At 43.0% G+C, this 14,990-nt stretch overlaps 1 protein-coding gene across 4 annotated transcripts in view; it reads right to left on the reverse strand.

Annotated features, from left to right (window-relative positions):
• Positions 1-6,581: 6,581 nt before the first annotated feature.
• The window catches only part of LOC110490875 (tetratricopeptide repeat protein 21B), a 66,477-nt gene continuing 58,068 nt past the window's right edge, over positions 6,582-14,990 (reverse strand). For all 4 annotated transcript variants that reach the window (XR_016486524.1, XR_016486523.1, XM_036945639.2 and 1 more), the window contains 6 exons: positions 13,553-13,766; positions 13,160-13,255; positions 11,649-11,777; positions 9,572-9,692; positions 8,912-8,979; positions 6,582-8,713 (listed from right to left, as the gene is read on the reverse strand). Coding sequence is in view for 2 of the 4 variants with exons in the window: in XM_036945639.2 (XP_036801534.2) it covers positions 8,636-8,713; positions 8,912-8,979; positions 9,572-9,692; positions 11,649-11,777; positions 13,160-13,255; positions 13,553-13,766 (706 nt within the window). In the remaining 2 variants the exon portion in view is untranslated. The remainder of the gene's footprint in view (positions 8,714-8,911; positions 8,980-9,571; positions 9,693-11,648; positions 11,778-13,159; positions 13,256-13,552; positions 13,767-14,990) is intronic.

Below are 14,990 nucleotides of genomic sequence, written 5' to 3' on the forward strand. Positions count from 1 at the left end.
GCGCAGCAACTCACTGCCTTCCTGAAGACAAACAATGTATACGAAATGCTTCAGTCTGGTTTTAGACCCCATCATAGCACTGAGACTGCACTTGTGAAGGTGGTAAATGACCTTTTAATGGCATCAGACCGAGGCTCTGCATCTGTACTCGTGCTCCTAGACCTTAGTGCTGCTTTTGATACCATCGATCACCACATTCTTTTGGGGAGATTGGAAACCCAAATTGGTCTACACGGACAAGTTCTGGCCTGGTTTAGATCTTATCTGTCGGAAAGATATCAGTTTGTCTCTGTGAATGGTTTGTCCTCTGACAAATCAACTGTACATTTCGGTGTTCCTCAAGGTTCCATTTTAGGACCACTATTGTGTTTCACAAAACAGGACGTGGATGGCTTTTAAACTCGGACAAAACAGAGATGCTTGTTCTAGGTCCCAAGAAACAAAGAGATCTTCTGTTGACAATTAATCTGACAATTAATCTTAATGGTTGTACAGTCGTCTCAAATAAAACTGTGAAGGACCTCGGCGTTACTCTGGACCCTGATCTCTCTTTTGAAGAACATATCAAGACCATTTCAAGGACAGCTTTTTTCCATCTACGTAACATTGCAAAAATCAGAAACTTTCTGTCCAAAAATGATGCAGAAAAATGTATCCATGCTTTTGTCACTTCTAGGTTAGACAACTGCAATGCTCTACTTTCCGGCTACCCGGATAAAGCACTAAATAAACTTCAGTTAGTGCTAAATACGGCTGCTAGAATCCTGACTAGAACCAAAGAAATTGATCATATTACTCCTGGTGCTAGCCTCCCTACACTGGCTTCCTGTCAAAGCAAGGGCTGATTTCAATGTTTTACTGCTAACCTACAAAGCATTACATGGGCTTGCTCCTACCTATCGCTCTGATTTGGTCCTGCCGTACATACCTACACGTACGCTACGGTCACAAGACGCAGGCCTCCTAATTGTCCCTAGAATTAAGCAAACAGCTGGAGGCAGGGCTTTCTCCTATAGAGCTCCGTTTTTATGGAACGGTCTGCCTACCCATGTCAGAGACGCAAACTCGGTCTCAACCTTTAAGTCTTTACTGAAGACTCATCTCTTCAGTGGGTCATATGATTGAGTGTAGTCTGGCTCAGGAGTGGGAAGGTGAACGGAAAGGCTCTGGAGCAACGAACCGCCCTTGCTGTCTCCGCCTGGCCAGTTCCCCTCTTTCCACTGGGATTCTCTGCCTCTTCCACTGGGATTATGTAGCTTCAGAATGAATGTGTAATTGGAGACAGCTGTGTCTTGACGAGGGGGCGGGGTCAGCTCTCCAATTAGCCCTTGAGTCGACCAATCAGCTGCTTGAGGATTTCAGGAAGCCATTTCTTGAAATAAAACACATGCAAATACACAAACTACAACACATAAACTGGGGAACGTAACAGTTATATCCTTCCTGTTTGGCCCTGTCCGGGGGTGTCCTCGGATGGGGCCACAGTGTCTCCTGACCCCTCCTGTCTCTGCCTCCAGTATTTATGCTGCAGTAGTTTATGTGTCGGGGGCTAGGGTCAGTTTGTTATACCTGGAGTACTTCTCCTGTCCTATTTGGTGTCCTGTGTGAATTTAAGTGTGCTCTCTCTAATTCTCTCTTTCTTTCTCTCTCTCGGAGGACCTGAGCCCTAGGACCATGCCTCAGGACTACCTGACATGATGACTCCTTGCTGTCCCCAGTCCACCTGGCCGTGCTGCTGCTCCAGTTTCAACTGTTCTGCCTTATTATTATTCGACCATGCTGGTCATTTATAAACGTTTGAACCACTTGGCCATGTTCTGTTATAATCTCCACCCGGCACAGCCAGAAGAGGACTGGCCACCCCACATAGCCTGGTTCCTCTCTAGGTTTCTTCCTAGGTTTTGGCCTTTCTAGGGAGTTTTTCCTAGCCACCATGCTTCTACACCTGCATTGCTTACTGTTTGGGGTTTTAGGCTGGGTTTCTGTACAGCACTTTGAGATATCAGCTGATGTACGAAGGGCTATATAAATACATTTGATTTGATATATACAGGGGGTACCGGTACAGAGTCAATGTGGAGGCTATATACAGGGGGTACCGGTACTGGGTCAAAGTGGAGGCCATATACAGATAATAAACAGCGAGTAGTAGCAGTGTAAAAACAAAGGGGGGTGTCAGTGCAATGTCACGTGGCTTTTTGACTAATTGTTCAGCAGTCTTATGGTTTAGGGGTAGAAGCTGTTAAGGAGCCTTTTGGACCCAGACCTGGCACTCCAGTACCGCTTGTCGTGTGGTAGAAGCGCAAACTGTCTGACTTGGGTGGCTGGAGTCTGACAATTTTTTGGGCCTTCCTCTGACACCGCCTGGTGTAGAGGTCCTGGATGGAATGCCGAGCAGTTGCCATACCAGGCAGTGATGCAACCAGTGGTACTCTCGATGGTGCAGCTGTAGAACCTTTTGATGATCTGAGGACCCATGCCAAATCTTTTCAGTCTCCTGAGGGGGAAAATATGTTGTTGTGCCCTCTTCACGACTGTCTTGGTGTGTTTGGACCATGTTAGTTCGTTGGTGATGTGGACATTCACTCTTGATCCCCTACAGTACAGCCCCCGTCGATGAGAATGGGGGCGCGCTCCGTCCTCATTTTCCTGTAGTCCACGATAATTTCCTTTGTCTTGATCACGTTGAGGGAGAGGTTGTTGTCCTGGCACCACACTGCTAGGTCTCTGACCTCCTCCCTATAGGCTGTCTCGTCGTTGTCGGTGATCAGGCCTACCACTATTGTGTCGTCGGCAAACTTAATGATGGTGTTGGAGTCGTGCCTGTCGTGGGTGAACAGGGAGTACAGCAGGGGACTAAGCACGCACCCGAGGTGCCCCCGTGTTGAGGATCAGCGTGTTTTGCCTACCCTTACCACCTGGGGGCGGCCAGACAGGAAGTCCAGGATCCAGTCTCAGAGAGAGGTGTTTAGTCCCATGGTCCTCAGCTTAGTTATAATCTTTGAGGGCACTATGGTGTTGAACGCTGAGCTGTAGTCGATGAACAGCATTCTCACATAGGTGTTCCCTTTGTCCAGGTGGGAAAGGGCAGTGTGGAGGGCAATAGAGATTGCATCATCTGTTTATCTGTTGGGGCGGTATGGGAATTGGAGTGGGTCTAGGGTTTCCAGGATGATGGTGTTGATGTGAGCCATGACCAGCCTTTCAAAACACTTCATGGCTACAGACGTGAGTTTTCTGTAAGGGAGAGGTTTTCTAATGCCTCGCAAAGAAGGGCACCTATTGGTAGATGGGTAAAATTAAATGGAATATCCCTTTGAACATAGTAGCTCCACAATATTAACCTAATTGACAGAGTGAAAAGAAGGAAGCCGGCACAGAATACAAATATTCCAAAACATGCTTCCTGTTTGCAACAAGTCATTAAAGTTATATTACAAAAAATGTGGCAAAGTGATGAACTGTTTGTCCTGAATACAAAGGACCACTGTCCATATGGTCAAGCATAGTGGTGGCTGCATCATGTTATGGGTATGCTTGTCATTGTTAAGGAATGGGGGAAAAAATAAAAAATGAATGTAGATAAGCACAGGCAAAATCCTGGAGTAAAACCTGGTTCAGTCTGCTTTCCACCAGACACTGGGAGATGAATTCACCTTTCAGCAGGACAATAACCTACAACACAAAAGCTCGAGATTTACCCAGAAAGACTCTCAGCTGTAATCACTGCCAAATCTCCTTCTACAAATGATTGACTCAGGTGTGAATATTTATGTAAATTATATTTAATATGGAGTATTGTGTGTAGATGGACGAGAAGAAAAAGGATTTTTTATCCATTCTGAATCCGGACTGTAACACAACAACATGTGGAACAAGTCAAGGGCTATGAATGCCTTCTGAAGGCACTGTACAGTATGTCCACTGGGGAGATGTCTGAAATGACATGCCTGCATGTTTTCTTCGTGTTTTTTTAACCCTCTGGAATTTATGTCTGGTTTATCGTCTCCATGGTGAAGACGAAGAGAGAGAGAGAAACCTAAGCATGACAACCACAACCAACAACAGACATGACTGATCCAGGCTTTGATATATGGCCCTGGCTTTGCCTTGGCGTCTAGGAACATTCTTTGCTCAAGGATGTAGTGTAGTCTACTCTGTAACGATTAGAAACCTTTCAAACCGTTAAATTGGTTCATGTGTTGGAGAATAAAGAATCTGTGTGTTTTGACTACAAACTGCTTGTCATTTGTTTTGGTCGATATGGTGGATTCCTGTGGTTTATTATTCAGTTAAATTACCACTTTAAGACCAGTGTAACAGTACCGTCATTCCCTCACAGCTCATTAAAAACAGTTTACCAAGAGTGGCGCCCCTCTGTCGCTGTGAAACAGACGTGCTTACTATACAATAGTGACTACTGAATGGGGATCTGGGAGATCGCTAGAGAATGTTACTGACAGATTATCGGAGGAGCTAGAGAATAGAATGCCTCAAGGAAAACACTGGTTCTTAGAATAGAACCTGGGTGGCTGCTCTAGATTATAAATATGAGGACATTTCTTCACTCTTTGGTTTTGGAGAGAAGTGCAGCAATTAAATACAATACAATACAATACACAGAAGGAGCAGACTGACCACAGTGAGACCGTTAGGAAAGGACCTGACCGTTAGGAAAGGACCTGACCGTTAGGAAAGGCCACTGCCTGTTCACCCCGCTATCATCCAGAAGGCGAGGTCAGTACAGGTGCATCAAAGCTGGGACCGAGAGACTGAAAAACAGCTTCTATCTCAAGGCCATCAGACTGTTAAACAGCCACCACTAACATTGAGTGGCTGCTGCCAACACACTGACACTGACTCAACTCCAGCCACTTTAATAATGGGAATTGATGGGAAATGATGTAAATATATCACTAGCCACTTTAAACAATGCTACCTTATATAAATGTTACTTACCCTACATTATTCATCTCATATGCATACGTATATACTGTACTCTATATCATCGACGGTATCCTTATGTAATACATGTATCACTAGCCACTTTAACTATGCCACTTTGTTTACATACTCATCTCATATGTATATACTGTACCCGATACCATCTACTGTATCTTGCCTATGCTGCTCTGTACCATCACTCATTCATATATCCTTATGTACATATTCTTTATCCCCTTACACTGTGTACAAGACAGTAGTTTTGGAATTGTTAGTTAGATTACTTGTTATTACTGCATTGTCGGAACTAGAAGCACAAGCATTTCGCTACACTCGCATTAACATCTGCTAACCATGTGTATGTGACAAATAAAATTTGATTTGATTTGATTTGATTTGACAGGAGACCGTTAGGAAAGGACCTGACAGGAGACCGTTAAGAAAGGACCTGACCGTTAGGAAAGGACCTGACAGGAGACCGTTAGGAAAGGACCTGACTGTTAGGAAAGGACCTGACAGGAGACAGTTAGGAAAGGACCTGACAGGAGACAGTTAGGAAAGGACCTGACAGGAGACCGTTAGGAAAGGACCTGACAGGAGACCGTTAGGAAAGGACCTGACCGTTAGGAAAGGACCTGACCGGTAGGAAAGGACCTGACAGGAGACCGTTATCAAAGGACCTGACCGTTAGGAAAGGACCTGACAGGAGACCGTTAGGAAAGGACCTGACAGGAGACCGTTAGGAAAGGACCTGACCGTTAGGAAAGGACCTGACAGGAGACCGTTAGGAAAGGACCTGACCGTTAGGAAAGGACCTGACCGTTAGGAAAGGACCTGACAGGAGACCGTTAGGAAAGGACCTGACCGTTAGGAAAGGACCTGACCGTTAGGAAAGGACCTGACCGTTAGGAAAGGACCTGACAGGAGACCGTTAGGAAAGGACCTGACAGGAGACTGTTAGGAAAGGACCTGACAGGAGACCGTTAGGAAAGGACCTGACCGTTAGGAAAGGACCTGACAGGAGACCGTTAGGAAAGGACCTGACAGGAGACCGTTAGGAAAGGACCTGACCGTTAGGAAAGGATTAAACATTCAATTTGTAGGTTTAAAATATCCCTCTAGTGGCCAGGGTTGACCCATTTTAAGAAAGGCCTTTAGTTGGTGGGTATAAAGCCTAACATCTTTGATCTGTTGATGAAGAATTTGTTCCAGGATATAATCACTGCCACCTGAGGTTAGCATAGGGCTAACACGCGCCATGTTATCTGATGGGATCAGCTACAATTTAGCATTTTGTCACTTGCAAGCAAATCAACGATTTAAATTGGCTGATTCACATTTTGAAACCGTTTATACATTTTAAATGGTTGCTTATCTTTGCAAGTAAGGGCCCATAGTGTTTAGGAATGTGTTTCAAGCCAGGTCCATGTGTTGTGCCTAGCATCATGTCCTCCCACCGCCACCGTCAGCCTGTCGTAGGGGAGGCACACATCACCCCTGAGACACACACACACACACAGTCAGAACCACAACACTGAATCAATACCACGGTTAAATATCAGTCTGATAAAACAGCATAGGGCCACTGAAGCACAGCCTGCAAACCTTTGGCGATCGACACACTGACTTAAAGAGACTTTTAGAATTCATTCTTTATTATTTAAAATTTTTATTCTGATATGAATGCAATCATAAGGCCTTTAAATAACCCAATAAATATACTTATATATATATATGAACTAAATATATGTTTGCAAAGTGTGCAGGTGGTTCAGCATTTGGAAAGTATTCAGACCCCTTGCTCTTTTCCACATTACAGCCTTATTATATCATTGATTCAATTATTTTTTCTCCTCATCAATCTACATACAATACCGCATAATGACATCACAACAACCCATAATGACATCACAATACCGCATAATGACATCACAACAACCCATAATGACATCACAATACCGCATAATGACATCACAATACCGCATAATGACATCACAATACCGCATAATGACATCACAACAACCCATAATGACATCACAATACCGCATAATGACATCACAACAACCCATAATGACATCACAATACCGCATAATGACATCACAACAACCCATAATGACGTCATAATACCCCATAACGACAAAGTGAAAATAGTTTTTTTTTTTTAAATGTTTGCAATTTTAGAAAAAATAAAAAACTAAAATATCTTATTTACATAAGTATTCAGTCCCTTTGCTATGAGACTCGAAATTGAGCTCAGGTGCTTCCTGTTTCCATTGATCGTCCTTGAGATGATACTACAGCTTGGAGTCCACCTGTAGAAAATTAAATTGACTGGACATGATTTGGAAAGGCACACACCTGTCTATATAAAGGTCCCACAGTTCCCATTGCATGTCAGAGCAAAAACCAAGCCGTGAGGTCGAAGGAATTGTCCGAAAAGCTCCGAGACAGGATTGTATCGAGGCACAGATCTGGGGAAGGGCAGCAAAACATTTCTGCAGCATTGATGGTCCCCAAGAACACAGTGGTTTCCATAATTCTTAAATGGAAGAAGTTTGGAACCACCAAGACTCTTCTTTGAGCTGGCCGCCAAACTGAGCACTCGGGGGAGAAGGGCCTTGGTCAGGGAGGTGACCAAGAATCTGACAGAGCTCCTCTGTGGAGATGGGAGAACCTTCCAGAAGGACAACCATCTCTGCAGCACTCCACCAATCAGGTCTTTATGGTAGAGTGACCAGACAGAAGCCACTCCTCAGTAAAAGGCACATGACAGCCCGCTTGGAGTTTGCCAAAAGGCACCTAAAGGACTCTCAGACCATGACAAACAATATTCTCTGGTCTGATGAAACCAAGATTGAACTCTTTGGCCTGAATGCCAAGTGTCACGTCTGGAGGAAACTTGGCACCATCTCTACGGTGAAGCATGGTGGTGGCAGCATCATGGTGAGGGGATGTTTTTAAGCAGCAGGACAACGACCCTAAGCCCACAGCCAAGTTAACACAGGAGTGGCTCTGTGAAAAGTCTCTGAATGTCCTTGAGTGGCCCAGCCAGAGTTTGGACTTGAACCTGATCAAACATCTCTGGAGAGACCTGAAAATAGCTGTGCAGCGATGCTCCCCATCCAACCGAACAGAGCTTGAGAGGATCTGCAGAGAAGAATGGGAGAAACTCCTCAAATACAGGTGTGCCAAGCTTGTAGCGTCATACCCAAGAAGACGTGAAGCTGTAAACTCTGATAAAGTTGCTAGAAGAAAGTACTGAGTAAAGGGTCTGAATACTTCTGTAACTGTTTGTTTATGCAAACATTTCTAAAAATCTGTTTTTGCTTTTTCGTTATGGGCTATTGTGTGTAGATTGATGATGAAAAAAAACAAACAATTGAATTAATTTTAGATTAAGGCTGAAACGTAACAAAATGTGGAAAAAGTCCAGGGGTCTGAATAATTTCCTTAAGCAATGTATAAACATTCAAACAGAGAATTTTACATTACAGAACATGTTCAAATGTTTTAAAATTCCACAGGGAAAACAACTATAAATAAAAGTACCACAGTATATCTAGAACAAAGCACTTGATTTGATAAAGACAAAGTTCCCCATAGTTCCTTGGAGCAGGGGGCATTATGCCATGTCGTTACATTTCAGGTCACTAGTGGTCAGAGACATGGAGGGTTAATCCCAGGCTGAGGTTCAGGGTCGGAGAGCAGCGCGGGCTCTCTCCAGGATCTCTGTCTGTATCAGAGGGTAGTCTGGGTGCTCTGTGAGGACCTGAGGGGGAACAGGCAGGTCAGGTAAAACACTCTCTCACTACACTGATCCTTAATCAATCATCCTCATCCTCTAAACTAAACTACACTAAGTCCTTTCCAATATTTCCAGTAGTGATAGCCTGGTACTTAGATCTGTTAGTGCTGTCTTGCAGATCTGGGACCAGGCTACAGTAGTAATATCATCCACAGTACAGACCTTGTGACAAACCTCTATGGTCTCGTTGTACTGCTTGAACTTCAGGTAGTTGAAGGCCAGTCTGAAACCTGAACGGAAGAAGCAGAAGGGACACAACCATTAACATTACAGACCTTAAACCTTTAAAAAGGTGCACTATGCTGACATCACTTCTCCATTTCCTGGTTGCAAAAATGATAATAGTTCACCTAATTTCAGTTTGTGACAAAACAAGCAAGTATAGTCTAGATAATCATCTAAACTGCTGTAAAACATATTTTCCATAACCCAAAATAACGTCTTTTCAGCTGTTTGAAGTTGATGTACAAAACCCGAAACTTAAGAATGGGAAGCATAGAAATAGCACACATAGAACATATCTACAGATTATTACTGGCTTTCAATGAGAATGACAGATCTATAACACATAGAACAGATCTACAGATAATTAGAATGGCTTTCAATGAGAATGACAGATCTATAACACATAGAACAGATCTACAGATAATTAGAATGGCTTTCAATGAGAATGACAGATCTATAACACATAGAACAGATCTACAGATTATTAGACTGGCTTTCAATGTGAATGACAGATCTATGACGTAAATGTCTATGTGAATTTGGTCTGGTCGCCCAAAAAGTGGGAAAATGCAGCTTTAAGGGTGTCCACAGACTCACCCATGCTGGGGTTGACTCTGTTAGTGTAGAGCCAGGCGTGATCGTAGAACACTGATGCATCATGGTACGAATGTTCCTTCTCCCTGATGTAGCCCATGTACTCATACGCTCTGCTGCACGACTACAAACACATACATTACATACTCACTACTACACTACTGTCTACACTAATACACACTACTGTCTACACTAATACACACTACTGTACACACTAATACACACTACTGTCTACACTAATACACACTACTGTCTAAACTAATACACACTACTGTCTACACTAATACACACTACTGTCTACACTAATACACACTACTGTACACACTAATACACACTACTGTCTAAACTAATACACACTACTGTCTACACTAATACACACTACTGTCTACACTAATACACACTACTGTACACACTAATACACACTACTGTCTACACTAATACACACTACTGTCTACACTAATACACACTACTGTACACACTAATACACACTACTGTCTAAACTAATACACACTACTGTCTACACTAATACACACTACTGTCTACACTAATACACACTACTGTACACACTAATACACACTACTGTCTAAACTAATACACACTACTGTCTACACTAATACACACTACTGTACACACTAATACACACTACTGTACACACTAATACACACTACTGTCTACACTAATACACACTACTGTCTACACTAATACACACTACTGTCTACACTAATACACACTACTGTACACACTAATACACACTACTGTACACACTAATACACACTACTGTACATACTAATACACACTACTGTCTACACTAATACACACTACTGTCTACACTAATACACACTACTGTCTACACTAATACACACTACTGTCTACACTAATACACACTACTGTACACACTAATACACACTACTGTACACACTAATACACACTACTGTCTACACTAATACACACTACTGTCTACACTAATACACACTACTGTACACACGAATACACACTACTGTCTACACTAATACACACTACTGTCTACACTAATACACACTACTGTCTACACGAATACACACTACTGTCTACACTAATACACACTAATACACACTACTGTATACACTAATACACACTACCGTCTACACTAATACACACTAATACACACTACTGTCTACACTAATACAAACTAATACACACTACTGTCTACACCAATACACACTACCGTCTACACCAATACACACTAATACACACTACTGTCTACACTAATACACACTACTGTCTACACTAATACACACTACTGTCTACACTAATACACACTACTGTCTACACTAATACACACTACTGTACACACTAATACACACTACTGTCTACACTAATACACACTACTGTCTACACTAATACACACTAATACACACTACTGTACACACTAATACACACTACTGTCTACACTAATACACACTACTGTCTACACTAATACACACTACTGTACACACGAATACACACTACTGTCTACACGAATACACACTACTGTCTACACTAATACACACTACTGTCTACACTAATACACACTACTGTCTACACTAATACACACTACTGTCTACACTAATACACACTACTGTCTACACTAATACACACTACCGTCTACACTAATACATGCTACTGTCTACACTAATACACACTACCGTCTACACTAATACACACTACTGTCTACACTAATACACACTACTGTCTACACTAATACAAACTAATACACACTACTGTCTACACTAATACACACTACCGTCTACACTAATACACACTACTGTCTACACTAATACACACTAATACACACTACAGTCTACACTAATACAAACTAATACACACTACTGTCTACACTAATACACACTACTGTCTACACTAATACACACTACCGTCTACACGAATACACACTACACACTAATACCATACAGCTCATCCTACACTGACACCTCAGACTCTGCTGGCTGGCTGTGTGCGTCTCCGTCCGTCCATCTGTCACTGTCTCTCTCTGTATGTGTGTGTGTGTGTGTGTGTGTGTGTGTGTGTGTGTGTGTGTGTGTGTGTGTGTGTGTGTATGTACCTGGTTGTATTTAATACAACGTTGCAGTAGATCACAGGCGATATCATACTTCCCAGACTTGATGTAAACATCAGCCAGCAGCAACCAGGCTGTCTCCAGGTCCTCTGACAGCTCCCAGCTCCACTCCACCTGTACAATAACCATACAGTGCCTTGCGAAAGTATTCGGCCCCCTTGAACTTTGCGACCTTTGCCACATTTCAGGCTTCAAACATAAAGATATAAAACTGTATTTTTTTGTGAAGAATCAACAACAAGTGGGACACAATCATGAAGTGGAACGACATTTATTGGATATTTCAAACTTTAACAAATCAAAAACTGAAAAATTGGGCGTGCAAAATTATTCAGCCCCCTTAAGTTAATACTTTGTAGCGCCACCTTTTGCTGCGATTACAGCTGTAAGTCGCTTGGGGTATGTCTCTATCAGTTTTGCACATCGAGAGACTGAAATGTTTTCCCATTCCTTGCAAAACAGCTCGAGCTCAGTGAGGTTGGATGGAGAGCATTTGTGAACAGCAGTTTTCAGTTCTTTCCACAGATTCTCGATTGGATTCAGGTCTGGACTTTGACTTGGCCATTCTAACACCTGGATATGTTTATTTTTTAACCATTCCATTGTAGATTTTGCTTTATGTTTTGGATCATTGTCTTGTTGGAAGACAAATCTCCGTCCCAGTCTCAGGTCTTTTGCAGACTCCATCAGGTTTTCTTCCAGAATGGTCCTGTATTTGGCTCCATCCATCTTCCCATAAATTTTAACCATCTTCCCTGTCCCTGCTGAAGAAAAGCAGGCCCAAACCATGATGCTGCCACCACCATGTTTGACAGTGGGGATGGTGTGTTCAGCTGTGTTGCTTTTACGCAAAACATAACGTTTTGCATTGATGCCAAAAAGTTCAATTTTGGTTTCATCTGACCAGAGCACCTTCTTCCACATGTTTGGTGTGTCTCCCAGGTGGCTTGTGGCAAACTTTAAACGACACTTTTTATGGATATCTTTAAGAAATGGCTTTCTTCTTGCCACTCTTCCATGAAGGCCAGATTTGTGCAATATATGACTGATTGTTGTCCTATGGACAGAGTCTCCCACCTCAGCTGTAGATCTCTGCAGTTCATCCAGAGTGATCATGGGCCTCTTGGCTGCATCTCTGATCAGTCTTCTCCTTGTATGAGCTGAAAGTTTAGAGGGACGGCCAGGTCTTGGTAGATTTGCAGTGGTCTGATACTCCTTCCATTTCAATATTATCGCTTGCACAGTGCTCCTTGGGATGTTTAAAGCTTGGGAAATCTTTTTGTATCCAAATCCAGCTTTAAACTTCTTCACAACAGTATCTCGGACCTGCCTGGTGTGTTCCTTGTTCTTCATGATGCCTACAGAGGCTTTGTTCTAGGCCCTCTGGAGTCCTCCAGGGGCTCTGTTCTAGGCCCTCTCCTCTGACTGTCTGTGAGTGTCTGCTAAGCTACAGGACCAACATGTAAATCTACAAGAGTCCTAGTAAAAAAGTCTACCTTGGTGAGCCTCTTGAGCTGGTTCCTGGCCCGAGGAGTTTGTTTTAGTAGCATGAAGGCCTGGCCCATTGCCAGCAGGTAGGGAACGTTGTTCACCTGAGGAGAGGAAGGTACAGGAGAAGGAGGTGGTGAAGGTACAGGAGGAGGAGGTGAAGGAGGGGGAGGAGAAAGAGGAAACCCTACCTGAGTAGAGGCCAGCTCAGTGAAGGGGGTCCTACCTGAGTAGAGACCAGCTCAGTGAAGGGGGTCCTACCTGAGTAGAGGCCAGCTCAGTGAAGGAGGTCCTACCCGAGTAGAGTCCAGCTCAGTGAAGGGGGTCCTACCTGAGTAGAGACCAGCTCAGTGAAGGGGGTCCTACCTGAGTAGAGGCCAGCTCAGTGAAGGAGGTAATACCTGAGTAGAGGCCAGCTCAGTGAAGGCCTGCAGGGCTCTCTGGATGTGTTTGGGGTCTCTGGTGGCCATGAGGCTGAGGTTGACCAGCAAGGTGATTCTGTCTGACCGCTGACCTCCTGATGACCCATGACGTGGGCGGAACTCCTTCACCAGGTTCTGAGCCGTGGCCACGCCCACCTGCTCTCTGTGCTCAGCCCCGCCCAGCTGGCTCATACTGACCAATCAGAGAGGAGAACAGATGTAAAAATGTTATATCATGTATTATTATAAATAGCTGAAGTATCTCAATCAGGAACAATCAAACTAGGCAACATGGTATAGGATGTATACATCCTAATGTCCTCTATCCCAGACTGTCCACATTGGAGACAAAATACTGGAGTCTGTATACAGTACATCATAATGTCCTCTGTCCCAGACTGTCCACATTGGAGGAGACAACATCAACTCAAATGTTATTTGTCACATACGACAGGTGTAGACATCACAGTGAAATGCTTACTGACAAGCCATTAACCTCTCTGGGATATGTGGGACACTAGTGTCGCAAAAGCCAGGGCAAATGGAGAGCGCCAAATTCAAATACATTTCTATAAAAATCCAACTTTCATTAAATCACACATGCAAAACAGCAAATTAAAGCTACACTTGTGAATCCAGCCAACATGTCAGATTTCAAAAAGGCTTTTCGGCGAAAGCAAACAAAGCTATTACCGTAAACAAAGAGAGAAACCATATTTCAACCCTGGAGGCGCGACACAAAACACAGAAATAAAAATCTAATTCATGCCTTACCTTTGACGAGCTTCTTTTGTTGGCACTCCAATATGTCCCATAAACATCACAAATGGTCCTTTTGTTCGATTAATTCCGTCCATATATATCCAAAATGTCAATTTATTTGTTGCGTTTGATTCATAAAAACACCGATTCCAACTTGCTCAACATGACTACAAAATATCTCAAAAGTTACCTGTAAACTTTACCAAAACATTTCAAACTACTTTTGTAATACAACTTTAGGTATTTTTTAACGTAAATAATCGCTCAAATTGAAGACGGGAGGATCTGTGTTCAATACAGGAGGAAAACAAACTGTAGCTAGCTTTCTGGTGACGCGCCTCTATCTAACAGTACACATCAAGTGACCCTCGTTCAAGATGGCCGTACTTCTTCATTACACAAAGGAATAACCTTAACCAATTTCTAAAGACTGGTGACATCCAATGGAAGCGTTAGGAACTGCAAGAAGGTCCCTTAGAAATCTGGATTCCCAATGAAAACCAATGAAAAACGAGTGACCTCAAAATATATATCTGAATGCTTTGTCCTCTGGGTTTCGCCTGCTAAATAAATTATGTTATTCTCACAGACATGATTCAAACAGTTTTCTATCCAAATCTACTAACAATATGCATATCTATGTTCTGGGGATGAG

This window comes from Oncorhynchus mykiss, chromosome 15, assembly GCF_057628025.1.
Source record: "Oncorhynchus mykiss isolate SJ-2025 chromosome 15, ASM5762802v1, whole genome shotgun sequence".
NCBI classification, from domain to species: domain Eukaryota; kingdom Metazoa; phylum Chordata; class Actinopteri; order Salmoniformes; family Salmonidae; genus Oncorhynchus; species Oncorhynchus mykiss.